Below are 13,534 nucleotides of genomic sequence, written 5' to 3' on the forward strand. Positions count from 1 at the left end.
GGGGGAATGGTGATATTTGCCTCTAAGATGATGATTCAGCTTGAAAGCTGGAATTTCTTTAACATACATGGCAAATGCTTCCCCACAATCAGTATGTCTGGTCTGTTGTGTTCTGTGTCAGCTGGGAGGCAAGCTTTGCAGAGCTGAGCTGCTTTACTTTCCTTTTGAGAATGAAAGTAGCACTGCTGTCAGAAGATTAAGCTGTTGGTGTGTATCAGGTGATAGGAAAAATGACCCTGAAACTGCAAAAGGTCTGATGCTTTGTATACTTGGGAGCTGCAAGCGTTGCTTTGCTGTTTGTTTATCTGTTTGCCATACTGATAGCTTAAAAACACATATTACACTCCGAGTAACAACTCCAAGGGGTAAGGCTGCTGTTACTACTTGGTTCCTCCTAAAGATTAAACAGAGCTAGGAGCTGATACATTGACCTATTGCTTCTCAAAGCAGATCTCTGTTCGAATTCTGACCTACGTCCCAGCTACAAATGTGCTCAATCTTTCCTTAATTTGTAATAGATACTTGTGTGCATTTCAAAACCATCTCGCAATTTGGCAAATTAAGTTGTCTGTGGTTAGCTCTGGAATTGCAGAGATATTGCAGTGCACTGCAGCGTTGCATAACGAGCTTCCCCAGATTTTGCCTTACTCGAGTGAGTAACAGTAATCCTTATCTCGAGCGAGCATCAGATTCATCCCATTTTTGAGAAAAGAATTAGTATCAAATATACGATAGGCATGTTATGCCTTGTGGCTGCAATGTTTTTTCAATTAACTTCTCTGAATATACCACAATGAAAAGTGTCAGCTTTTTGCCTCAGAGGCCTATAATTAGATTAAATGAATACAGTTAATTATCTACTACCTTCTTTACACAAAACAATATGTTTCCATAAATTAAAATGCTGGTACACGAAGGAAATTGTTGTTCACTCCAATATAGGCATGCAGTGCTTGGATTGTGAGTGCTGTGAATATATGACAGGGTAGCACAGCTTTTTTGTCTGCAGCCCTTATTTTACAAGAGCTAAACCAAATTACATCTGAGAAATCCACAGGCATCACACTATTTAGAGCATATATGTTGGAGCAAGGAGGCGGTATCATTAAAAGTTACAGCGCTCATGAAACAAATACACTTTTCTCTTTCACTGATGTTCTCTATAAAATTCCCTGAGAGAGATTAAATACAGCTTTATTTGCACACACCTACAGTCACACCCTCGAGAACTATGGTGTGTCCAGATATAAAGCTGCTTTTTTCTAGCAGAGGGGACTTCTCCTTTCAGAAATTAATAAGAAATAATCCATTTTGTAGGAGGCATTCACAGTTAACAGCTCGGTTTCCAGGCCTGCTGCTATTCCAGCCAGCATGGACTGAAAATCCCCTCTGCCTGCTCTCCAGCGTTACTAAATAGAAGCAAAAGTTCACGACCGATCAATATGCTCCTGTCCTGGCATGCCTGATTGGGAAGCGCAGCTATTCAAGCGGTGGCACATCACCTCGGTGGCAACATACCTAAAGCAGAAAGCACTCTCCTGGGTTTGACAAAGTGTACCCAAATGTCCCTATTTCCATCAGAATAGATGTTAATAACTTAAGGCCTAAACATGTGATCCTCCCTCACCAGAAAATGACAGTTAACTTTAGCAGAAGCCCTCATTCCAGCCTGCACTATACTCTGCGTGTAAATGTGATGTGTACCCAGAATTGCTCTTGTAGGGTCAAACCCTAAAGGCTTCCGAACACTCAGCATTTCTATAGGGCATCACATTTTACTGTGGTCTGGGCTGGGTGAGTATCTTTTCCTTTAAACATTCATTAGCTCCGTGGATGAAAGTGTTCATTAAAATATCATTGTGTTGATCTTAATATTGAGGAGTGACAGGGCTGCTTTGCCATATAAATGCTGCCCCGTTTTCTGCTCTCAGGGTGTAGCAGGAGAAAGAAAGACCATTTTGATAGGCACTATCTGCTGAAGGAAAACTTCACCAGGAGCTCTGCATTGACTTTAACCTTTTAGTGGCCGCACTGCGAAGCAGAATGGTTCATGCTTCCCACACAGGTTTGTTTAAAATACTCATAAATATCAGCAGCCCTCCTAATTGCTTCTGCAAATATCAGAAAGCAGTTACGGAGGCATAAAGAAATGCGACTGGAAACACGGTTCAGTGGTCTTGTACTTCCCTGAAAAGCTGATTTTGGCTGATTCAGTTGCTTTCAGAGGGAATTTACCCTTTTTGGCAGTCTGAGTTTCAGCAGTGCTGATTGGACTGACGGCCGAAAATGCATCTGGGGCTGAGGAAATGAACCCGGGGTCTTTGTATGTGTCTCAGGCTGAATTTTGCCTGCGAGCTCTGGGTTTTGTCTTTTAGCCCCTCAGTGTCCCTGGCTGTGCGGGATTCAGAACCCATTTTAACACTCCTTTCAACCCCGAGACGTTCCATCTATGCTTTTGCAGGTGCCTTGCCCAATTCCCTGCTTTCCCTGCCTGATTTAGGATAAGCACTGATGAAAGGTCAAGGTTATTCTGAAGTATCCAACCCAGGAGAGTTCTCTCCCTCGTCATTCCTTAAGATGAACTTCGCACAACTACAACTGATACCGTGCTGAAAGGTAATTCAAACGTTCTGGGAAGAAGCACAGGGTGACAAACAGTGACCTTTAGCACTGGGAAACGTCTCTGGTGATTTGCACTTGGTGCTTCTTCAAAACGCAAGGAGCCATCTTACCACTCAGGGCCATGGCAGAAGTTAGTTCTTTTTCGAGTGGAGCTCTGTAAATCAGGTCTGCAGAGGCAGACTTGGCACATGTGGCTCTCAGAAACGTGCCGTGGGGTTCACATCGCAAGATAATTTCCTCGCCTCTGTGATATAGAAACCAAGAAGGGTGGCTGCTGATTCATTTTGCTTCCCTGCTCTTTCTGCTCTCTGTCATTTCCAACAAAAGGCGCTCAGCCTGGCAGATCCACCTTGCTTCCCGTTTTGTTAAGGAAACCTGGGGATAAACCTGCTGCTGTTTGTCTTCTATGTAGGAAGAGATGCTTGTGCATCCCTGAAACCTCGGGGTTAGCGGGGAGGGAAGCCCGGGAGCGCCGCAGCCCGGGCAGCAGCCACAGATACGAGTCATAACCATCCCCCCCGGCGAGACGTGGGTCCCTTTCTGTGCTGTACTCACTGCGGCGGAGGGGCTGCGGAGGCATCGGGGTTATGCAGAGGAGGCTCCAGTCCGGGCTGCGGGGAGCGGGCGGGAAGAGAGCAGAAGCAGGAGAAGGGGAGGGCTGGAAGGAAAAGGGGCTCCAAATAGCTAAGAAACGCGACGGCCCCAAGCAGTTACGGGGCCGGGGGGGTGGTGGGGGGTACCGGGTGCGGGGTGCCCGGTGCGGCGGAGCGGGGACGCGGAGCGGCGGCTGCCCCCGGGGGGGGGAGCGTTCATCGGGGGATGGGGGGGGACGGGGACGCGAGGCGGCGGCGGAGGAAACAAAATAAATAAGATGAGACTGTTGGGGAAGGCGCGTAAATTTAAAACTGTTTGGACAGGAAGAGCGAGGGCAGGGGAACCGCAGCGCTGAAATAACGGTTTCGGGGCCGGCCGCGCCACCCCCTGCCCCGCTCCCCCCCGCTCCCCCCGGGGCCGACCGACCTGCCCCGACCCTGCGGCCGCCCCCCCCCTCGGGGAGCCCTCCGGGAGCTGCACCGACATTTTGAATGCGTGTGTATTGGAGGCTGGCGGGGAACCCGGCTCTCTCCCTTTCGCTCTTGCTCCCTTCATTCCCCCCCCCCCCCCCCCCCCCCCCCCCCCCCCCCCCCCCCGTTTTTATGCCGTGCCACGGTGTAACAGTCCTCACAAATAAACGCCGCAGCTTCTTCCCTCCCCTCGCTGGCTATTGCGATTCCCCCCCGCCACCGAGGGCATTTCAGCGCTGTAGGAAGTCGATGATAATACGTGGCTGCTTCTGGCTGCCCAGTGAGCTGCCAGGTACGTTCGTGGAGGAGAGCCTTTGCTTTCTTCGCAAAGCTAAAAAGCGGTGGGCTTCCAGCGGTTTAACCCCTTCTTCACGCCAACTACGCAGCGGCGTTTCCTACGACGCTCATTCCACCTCCCACCGTGGAATAAAGCACTGATTCCTCTCCTCTCCCCACGCTGAAAACTGGAAGGAAAGTCTTTCCGTGTCCCTAAATGTGCAGTTATTTCCTGAGTTGGGTGCCCCCTCCGAAGTCCCTGAACCCTCAGGGGCTTTCCCCCTCTCTCCCCCCCCACCCACCCCGGTGCCAGACAGGCCCTTTCCACCCTCTCAGCAAGCTGCTGCCACACATTAAATCCGTTTTTTCCCCCCTGTAGGATCCCTTTGCAGGATCTGGCCCTTTCCCAAAGGAATTCCACAGCCCCCGCCGTTGTTCCGAGGGTGATTCAGAAACAAAGGTCAAGTGCAACGGCTTTGCTCATCCGTGGAACTGAAATAGGGGAGAAGGCTCTTTCCCCACAGCTCTGTGCTCCCGCAGCCCGCTCAGGGTGAATCCTGGTACAGCGACAGCTCCTGCTCCATTTCTTCCCATGTTTCTGTGCTTGCTGTATTTATTTCCATGTATCCACCTCACCTCGATCCTATATTGGTCACTGCCTCTCCCTGGGCTATTGCAGGACAATCTCTGCTCCTGCCTGGCAAACTCGCTCTTCGTTTGGCTTATGTCTCAATAAAAGCCTTCGGAAAGATTTCGTTCCACCCCACACACTGCAGGTTCGTATCCTGTTATCTTCCCAAAGAGGCGAGTTTGTGAACCTGGACCCTCTGATGTTGCCAGGCTACTTGGGAAAAATCACACCAGCGACTTCTGCAACCACATCCGACACCAGAATCCTTGTGCGGTGCCAGGATTCCCTGTCAATGAGACTCGCTTTACGTTATTTTCTCCTCGCTCAGGAAATGTAAAGACTTTTCCCTGGTTTTACTGACCTTCTCCCTGGTTTTAGCTGACCCAGCCCTAGCAACAAGGCTCCTTGTATAACCTGCAGACCCCATAAGGTGCATGCAACCCACCACCTGATTCCTCCCTTGGTTTCCCAGAGGCTTCCTGTAGTAACCATGAACTTCTCGGGGCAATTTTCGCATTTCAAAATATCTCAGTAGGAATTTCAATTTACAGTATTCTTTCCGAGAAATGGAGTAGTTTACAGGGAAAACGCAACAGAGAAAGGAAATAAACCCTACCTTTAAACCGGGCTTTATAGCATATCAGAAGTGACTCACCCCTAACGCCATAGGCGTGACCGGGGTGTAACTTGTCCTGGCTGTAAACGTGAACTTCTGGCACTCAATAAACGCCGCTATTCCTGGCTAGCCGAGGCATTTTGCTCGGAAAAGCAGTTGTTTTATTAAGCCACTGCTTAAACTTTGGCTTAGCGTGAATTAAACGCTGATGGAGCTCAAAACGGGGTTGGTAGGAAGGGTTTTCTAGCAACACAGGTGAAAAATAACTGAGAAACTCATATTACCTTTCCGATGGGAGAAATCCTGGTGGAAGAGCAGATTTCTGCTCCATGGGAGGAGTGCGGGGCACTGGTTGGAGAAGGAGAAAGCTTGGAGCATCCTCCAGGACATGAGGAAAGGAAGACGGAGAGCAACAGCGTTTGGGTCACTCCACCTCGGGGACCTGCTGATTACGTTGCTCGGGTTTAATGCTTCGGATGGGTTTAATGCTCTTTATATTGCGGGTTATTGCCCCTGTGCCAGCCGCCGGGGTTAATGATCCGTCGTCAACAAAAAGCGGTAACAAAAGCGCGCAAAACTCCGTATTTCACAGAGGTTTTTAATCAGAAAACACAGCAGCGTGACAGAGCGGGTGGTAAATGTGACAGGCAGCTTCAGCAGAGCACTTCTTACTTGATAAACAGTAGTAATTGAACTGGGGGGGGGGGTGTGTGTGTAAAAATCTCCGGTTTTTTTAAGAGTTAAAATCTAAACTAAAGTACACCCCCTCCTTTTTTTAAGTGCTATTTTCAGTACGGTTCGTTCCACATCGATTTAAAACCTTCTATTTTGCGCAACTGAAATTTAGGCAATTCAGAATAAAGCACTTGAAACTGCCCAGCTGTGCAACAACTGGAACCTGTACAAACGTTATAAGTTGCATACTAAACTCCTTCCAATGCGGTGCTAAGTGTCCTCAGCTCCTAACGTTGTAGCTGGAGAAGTAAATGAGTCTGGTGAATCCTCTCAGCTGTATTGCAATGGGAAAAATTCAGTGGTTAAATCGGGTTTTAGGTGCAAGCAATAACATGATTTCCCGAATACCGAAGTGCTGCTTCCTAAATGTCACTGTATCCCGATATTCCTGCTTTGGGAGATGCATCTGTCATTGAGATAGTTTATTTCCAGGCAGAACAGAACAGCTGGTGAAAGCAAATATTCCTTAAAGAGCATCTAAACTGCACTCAGTTTATGAAGCGACCAGAAAACGTGTTGCATCGCAGCCCCCGCATCCTCCTGCCTCTGACAAAGGTTCTCTGCTGCTTGTTTTGAAACTAGAAAACTCCTCTCGTTCAGTGCACAGTAAACACGAACCACTCAACTGGGCTGTTTGAAACCTCTGGCAATCAGAACACCACCACTTACACTCTTTCTGGTAACTCAATTCAAAACCAGGTTGGTGGAAGTTTAAATACTGAAAGGGGAAAAGTGTCATCTACGTTTGGAAAGCGAGTGACCTACTGCTACAAGCTGTTGCTAGTGTCAAAACGCAGCTATTCCCCAAAGCCTCTAAGCGCCGTCCTCTGTCCTCAGGCCAAGCAGCCTTTGACTTCAAGCTCTGCCCGAGCAGGGAGGTGCAGGTTACCCCTCGAAAAGCTGTTTTAAGCCAAAAGCAGGTTTTCAAACCCTTAAGCCTGACTAATAAGGGATGGCGAAAGGAGGGCATTGGAGGGGGGGGGGAGCTTTGAGAGGTGAGAGAAATCACAATAAGCTCTTTTCTTTCCTTAAAAACCCAGCAACATTAAGCATGTGAATATGTATTAATGACTTAATACGAATGACCTACAATAAATCCTAAAACTTGATACTTGGAAAACTAGGTATGAGCGACCGGCATGTACACGGCTGAGTCTGTGAGTAGGCTGTAAATGGCAGGCATAAGAAATCGCTGGGAGCGCGGGTTTAAAGCGTTTCTGTTACTTGTAAACCCACCTCTAGAATTTCTTGAGACTTACACTATCAGCTGTTCAGGAGTGAGGGAGAAAAAAATAATATATATATATATATAATAATAGAAGTAAGGTTGCAACGAATGTTATTAAAAAGGAGGAGGAGAACAAAAAAATACTGAGGAGGGTGAAGGCTCAGTGTCCGAGTGGGGCTTAATCCATGGCTGCGGGGGAGAAGCTGCTGCCCTCCAAGAGCTTCACCACGGCAGATCTCTTGTAGAGCTTGGCCAGGTCGTAGGCAGTGGCCCCCCGCTTGTTCTGGTGGCCCACCTTGCACTCCGCACGGGCCAGAAGGACCTCCACCACCCGAACGTGCCCCTCCCGGGCCGCCAAGTGCAAGGGCAGGTTCCCCTCATCATCCTCGATGTTCACATCAGCCTTGAACTCCAGCAGAGTCTGCAAAGTGTCCAGAAACCCCTCTCTGGCTACATCATGAATTACAGCAAAGCCAGTACTGTCCTTCAGATTGGGGTTCGCGCCGCTAATTAGCAACCTCCGGGCAATTTCGGGGTTCCCCAGCTTCATCACCTAGGAGAGATGAAGAAGAGTTGAATACCGAGGGATGGGGTGGGGGAATTGCTCCAGCACAGGGTTTAGATGCTCAGTGCTTATCCCTGGGTTCTGCTTCGGCTCAAATCCTCATGTCAAGCAGACAGGGGAGCCCCCCTAGAAAGCTAACGGCACAGCAGAACATCTGGTTTTTCATGTATTTTTCACTAAACCCGGTTAAAGATGTTATCACTTCGGTGGTAATGGCTTTCTGTCTCAGAGAGATTAATGACTGGAGGAGGTGACATAGAATGGAGATTTTTATACCATTATTATAATTATAATTATTATTATTATTATTATTTGATGTGGGTTATCTCAGTTTCTCAGCACACAAACATTAAGCACGGTTTGGTTTCATTTGCCTGAGCACTGAGACACCTTTGCATTACTCTTTAATCTCCTTAAACACCCAGCCCAGGGTCTCTGAGGAGCAGATATTTCACCTCAGCAACAGCAAATGTGCCGTGTGTTTTTATAAGCTCTCAGGTGTTTACATTGTCTGTGCATTATCATAAAACAAATATTTGCACTGTACCATAGCTCTGTCTGCTAAGACAAATAAATGCTACAAGAAATTTTCCCTCCCTTATATTTGTGCTGCGTTAGGTCACCCAAAAAGGAGAAGTTACAAGGAATGTCTCAAAGTCCCAGCAGTTTCCTTCTCAACCCAGTACATTACATTCTACTTTCATCATTTCAATCTGAGCAAACCGTGGCTATATTCTGCTGTTAAAAACAGCCCTTTTTGAAAAACAACAACAACAATAATTGGATTTTCTGTTTCTCTCAGAGAGGGGAAAAAAAAAGCTTATTTGAATTTTTTCAGTTGCGTCATAAAACTATCATAATTCGAACCCAAATCTCTCGTATTTGGGACTTCACATCTTGCACCGATTCCCCCTAAATTCCTATATTTTTTTGTCAGCACAAAGGGGTTTTTTACATGAACGCAGTAATGTATAATCTCCAGCCTATGGGCAGCATTTTCCTGTCCTTGCCATTAGTCCCAGTGCAAGTGTCAAATTCGAGTCAAAACAACAATAAAAACCTTTTTTATTTCCTGAGAAACGCCAAAAGTGATTTGAAAATCTTGGTAAAAAAAATTATCTGCATAAACGAGCATGACAGTGCCTTGGGTTTAGCAAAAGGTACGATTTCTACAAGGGGTTTTGCTGTAAAACTCTCCTGGTGAGAAATCTCGGTTAGGCTGTTTAAGAAAAGCAAGCTATAATAAACACAATTAGTGCAGCATGTGGGCTGTAAAGCAGCCCGGTATATTCTATCTACAGACCAGAGAAAAAGTGCAGATAAGACAGGCTGGGATTCAGGGAAAAAGATCTGGGATTCAGGGAAAGGGATCTCTCTGTGCCCCAAGGCTTCCAGCTGCCTGTGTGCCACTTCTTTCACTTCTGACCAGAGATGGAAGAGATGTAAAAGAAAACAAGGGCATTGCGATCTCTCTTTCTTTAGTAAAATCCGGACATTTTGATCTCTTTTGGAGAGCCCAGGCTGCATTATTTGGGAATTCAAAACATGTATTTGGGAGTTTTCTGTGTTCGGCTCAGAGGACCAGAGGCTTCAGTTAAAGATGGGGGGGGGGGGGGGGGAGAAAATCATCTAAAAGGTGATGCTCGTGGGTCGTGGGCTACAACTGCACAGCGAATGCCCTTTATTTTGCAAAGTTTCACTCGAGGGGAGGGAGGCAAGGAAGGAGAAAGCATTAATAGAATAAGGCTGACGAAAAGCATTAGGGCAGGAGATGTATTTGAGGCCTGCATAGGTACACTTCACCAGGAATAAAAAGGACAGAGCAAGACAAGCTGAGCAGTTGTTTAATTCAACATAAATGCAGGAGAAAAATATAAATTCATTGGTATTAATCCAGGAGCATTCACCCCGTTTTAATTGAGGGAGAGATTATAGAGAGATTATCTCCGTTTGGGAGAGGGCACTGACAGAGAGCTCTTTCGAGTGTGGTCGATGATACATATTGAAAATAAGTCGACAGATTCCCCTGTTCTGATTTTTGCCGTGGTTCATTAACTCAGATATAATTAGGCAGCGATAAGAAGCATTGTTAGGACACAGATGTGTGTTTAAATAGAGCTGGGTGCTGGATCATTGTGTAAAATATGCCTTAATGCAGGATACGGACAGTTAGCTGCTTTTAAGGGGAAAAAAATAAATACACTACTGTGGGACAAATCGGTTTTCAGCCCCTGTCCCCAGGATAAACCAGCTTGATGAATGTTTCCTGCTTTCTTAAAGAAGTTAGTTTGTCTAAGTTGTTAATTTAAACCCTTTCACTCTCTTAAAAGTTGCTGCAAGTTGCGCTGCCCTGCGCTGCCCTATTTAGGTGCTAACAGGGCAGAGAGGAGCTCACAGAGCCCCAGCTCCAGCGAAATGGTCAAAAAAGGGTCAGTGCTGCTTTTTTAGCAAGAGGGGCTCATTTTCCAGCTCTAGCGTTTTGATGGTAAGCCAAAAAGTTGTAAATATCTCGGGTACATTCGCAAACTCTCTGCTTTTTTAAAATCCCACTTTCAAGCAATTATTGTTGTGGTTGGGGGGGGGGGGAAAGAAGAGTTAACAAAAGATTTTTCTAACATTGAGAAATTAAGATCTATAGCTGCACTTCCACGTTTCATTACTTATACCTTAAGTATACAAATAACCACACATCGCTATTATTATTGTTATTATTATTCCCTCCAGATTTATAAATCACATCTTTAGCTTTTCTGTAGATATTTTAACCTTTTTTGCTATCATTATCTGATATTATTAAAAGCAAAATCTTTCATCAGCTCCAACAGCTGGACGAGTTCCAACTCCTGCCTTGCACAGCCACACACTTAAAAATTAGGACATAGCACCCTATACGATCAGAAAGGAAATAGCTGGAAGCTGTGCCCCTGCTAGCCGAGCTGAAAAAAGCACATTTTAAAGCCCTAATTATGAATGGAAAATAAAAGGAAGAAGAAGCAAAAAGCAGCAAGTGATCCGGCTGGATCCCTGACTCGTAGGGCTAAGCCTGAATGTGCATCGGAGGTCCTCGGTGCGGAGCAGCATGCTTCCCGATGAGAAAGGTCATTCCTCACAAACAACGTAGAAAGGAAAAGTACCATCTACAGCAGCCCCAGACCCGAGACGAGCCAAGCTTTAAAAGCAGATCGCAGGCAAAAAAAAAAAAAAAAAAAAGCAAGGAGAAAAAAAAACCACAGAGGAAAAAAATAGAGAAATCCTAAGCTCAGAGAACAGCACATTGGTGTTTACAGACCTGCTATGAAATCCTGCTCACCTAAGCTGATTTCTTTTCATCTCAGCTCTTTCATTCCTTGCCTCCTCCCCACGAAGTTACAAAATATCAGCAAACTCTCAGCCCGTTTGACACTGAGGGTGATTCCCCGGTTGAAATCATGGTTTTGACCAGTTTTTATTTCAAGTACGTCATTTTAGGGAGTTGGAGCCAGTAAAGTTATAAAATACGGCATCCAACGAGTTTGAAAAACCACTCGAATTTCATCCACCAGCCTGCTCTCACAACCAAAATCAGAAAGTACGCTGTCTTTTTTTGGCACCCCGGCTCACGGAGGTACCACTGATGAACCATTTGGTTTTTTTTTGTCCTCCCTCTCTGGATACCAACCTGCAGCGCAGTCCTCCCAAATCCATTTTGTGCATTGACGTTTACATTCTTTTGCAACAAATTAGTAAGTTGCACTAGGTCCCCCTTGGCAGCCGCGGACGCCAGCTCGTTCCCAGAAGGCTCGGCCATTCTTTAGGGTGACTGACGATCGGAAAAAAGAGGAGAATTTTTTTTTTCTTTTTTTTTTTCTTTTTTTTTTTTTTTTTTTTCCTTTTTTTTTTTTTTTTTTTTTTTTACCCAGGCATGGCATCGGAGGCTGACAGAAGGATTGGGATGGTTAATCTTCTGGAGTAGACCTTGTAGTAAATACTCGTAAAAAACCTCCTTGCCAAGAGCCCGCCCCTAACTCACACGTGATTATTCGGCAAAAAGTGCAGCTCCACTTGAAAGAAGATTTCTTTGCTTCCACATATAGAGTAAACTCCTAGGAGAGACTTTGGCCTCTTTTCGGGGAGGTTGGGGGGAGGGTAGGTTAAGAGCTATGCGATATATGATATATGTTATAGGTAACATATATACACGTACACCGGAGACTCACTCAGACCTGAGATCTTGGAAGAAGAAGACAACCCACCCTTGCTCACAGCCGGGATCTGAGCCTTAGCAGCAACAGCTCCGAGGAACAGTCTTCCGTAGCAGTGTGCATCCAACTCCCGCTCGGGATCCCGGTCCCCCCTTGGCATCCCACGCCGCCGCCTCTCTAGTCCGGGCCGAGCACGGCAGGGTCGGACGGGCGGCGCCCGTGGCGCTCAGCCGCCGAGCTGGCTCCCTCGGTGCTCCCGCTCCCCGCAGCAGCTTCACTCCCGCGGCCCCGCGCAGCCTCCGCGCTGCGGGCGGGCGCGATCCCGGCCGGCGGCCGCCCCCGGCGGCGGCGGCTCCGGAGCATCCAGGAGAGCGCCGGGTGCTGGCGGTACCGGCGGCGGGGCGGAGGGTGCCGCTGTTACCGCTGCCCGCCGCCAGCCGCTCCTCTCGCCCCGGCGGGGAGCGGAGGGTGAGCTCCGGGCAGGGGCCGCTCCGTGCCCGGCCCGGCGCGCAGTGACAGCCGCCGCTCGCCTCTTCTTTCAACTTCGCGAAATAAAGCTGCACTTGCCGGTCCCGCCGTCGCTGCCTCCGCCCGCGGCTTTGCGCTCCCCCTTTTTTAAGCACAAACAATTGCTACTTCTGTTTCCTACGGACACGAAGCCGGTTTCTCTCTCTTTTTTTTTTCCCTTCTTCTCTTCCCCCCCCCCCCCCCTCCCTTTTTTTTTTTTTTTTTTTTTTTAACCTCATCAGCTTTTTTTGAAAAGAAAAAAAATTTGAGCGCTTTTTGAGTTGAAACACCCGCCCACATTTTAACGGCAGAGATTTAAGGAGGCGCGGCGGAGTTGCGGCGCGGCCGGGCAGGAAGGCCTGCAGCGGCCCCGGCCCGCGGCTCCTTGCGTCGTTACCCGGCCTTGCAGAGCCCGGGCACGGCGCTGCCCCGCTACAGGCATAGCAGTCAGGGTGCTTTTAGGTGGAGCGGTGCTGAGGCCTAGGGGGCAGAAGAACGGGGGGGGGCGGAAATGAAAGGAAAAGGAGGTTTTAGCGGCGGGAGCCGCCGCGCCCCGGCGGGAGGACCGGGGATGGGGGAAGCTCGGGCGGCGGGAGGGCGGCTTCCAGCCGCAGCTCTATCCGCAGCTTTCCCCCGGGCTGCCTCCACCTGCCCGCGGGGGGAACGGACCCGGACTCGCACCCAGACTCGGTCTCGGCCCCGCCGCCCTCGCTCGGCACCCCGCGGGACAGCGGCTCCGGGGCCGGGGTTTACCCCGGCAGCGACGCGAGCTCGTGTCCCCAAGGACAAGGTCAAGGATGAAGGGTCAATGTCAAGTTGTCTTAACGGTGGAAGGTGACCGTCCACGGCAGCACTCCTTGCTTTCCGCGTTCCTGGCATCCCTGATTGATTTGGAAGTGCCATTTTGAGGGAGAAACGCACCCAGCCACCGAGAGGACGTGAGGGCTTCGCTTTTCCTTCAAAGGGCGGCGAAGTGAGGATGGTACAAACAGCACAGGGATCTCAACGCCATTCTGCCTAACAGCTTTGAATGTCTGCTTTAACGGCCGGATTGCTCTAAGTTTCAGGGACCCTCGGGACACTGGATTTCTCCAAAGGCAACCTCGAGA

The 13,534-nt window shown here is 48.4% G+C and overlaps 1 protein-coding gene across 1 annotated transcript; it reads right to left on the bottom strand.

The window, feature by feature from the left end:
- Window positions 1-7,226: 7,226 nt before the first annotated feature.
- CDKN2C (cyclin dependent kinase inhibitor 2C) lies at window positions 7,227-12,544 on the bottom strand. The gene is made up of 3 exons (XM_057401775.1): window positions 11,970-12,544; window positions 11,396-11,536; window positions 7,227-7,725 (listed from the first exon to the last, which is right to left on the bottom strand). Exons 2-3 carry the CDS (start codon window positions 11,522-11,524, stop codon window positions 7,351-7,353), a joined length of 504 nt encoding a protein of 167 aa, XP_057257758.1. The 5' UTR covers window positions 11,525-11,536; window positions 11,970-12,544; the 3' UTR covers window positions 7,227-7,350.
- Window positions 12,545-13,534: the final 990 nt, after the last annotated feature.

This window comes from Pezoporus wallicus, unplaced genomic scaffold, assembly GCF_028554395.1.
Source record: "Pezoporus wallicus isolate ANWC-B61680 ecotype Strahan unplaced genomic scaffold, APGP_CSIRO_Pwel_v1 contig_1035, whole genome shotgun sequence".
NCBI classification, from domain to species: domain Eukaryota; kingdom Metazoa; phylum Chordata; class Aves; order Psittaciformes; family Psittacidae; genus Pezoporus; species Pezoporus wallicus.

What these genes read in the sequence shown, in the direction of transcription:
- CDKN2C (XM_057401775.1), bottom strand. Translation starts at nt 11,524, where the DNA reads ATGGCCGAGCCTTCTGGGAACGAGCTGGCGTCCGCGGCTGCCAAGGGG. An exon ending in TTGGGAGGACTGCGCTGCAG is followed by an intron (nt 7,726 to 11,395) that starts GTTGGTATCCAG and finishes CATCTCTCCTAG; the next exon opens with GTGATGAAGCTGGGGAACCC.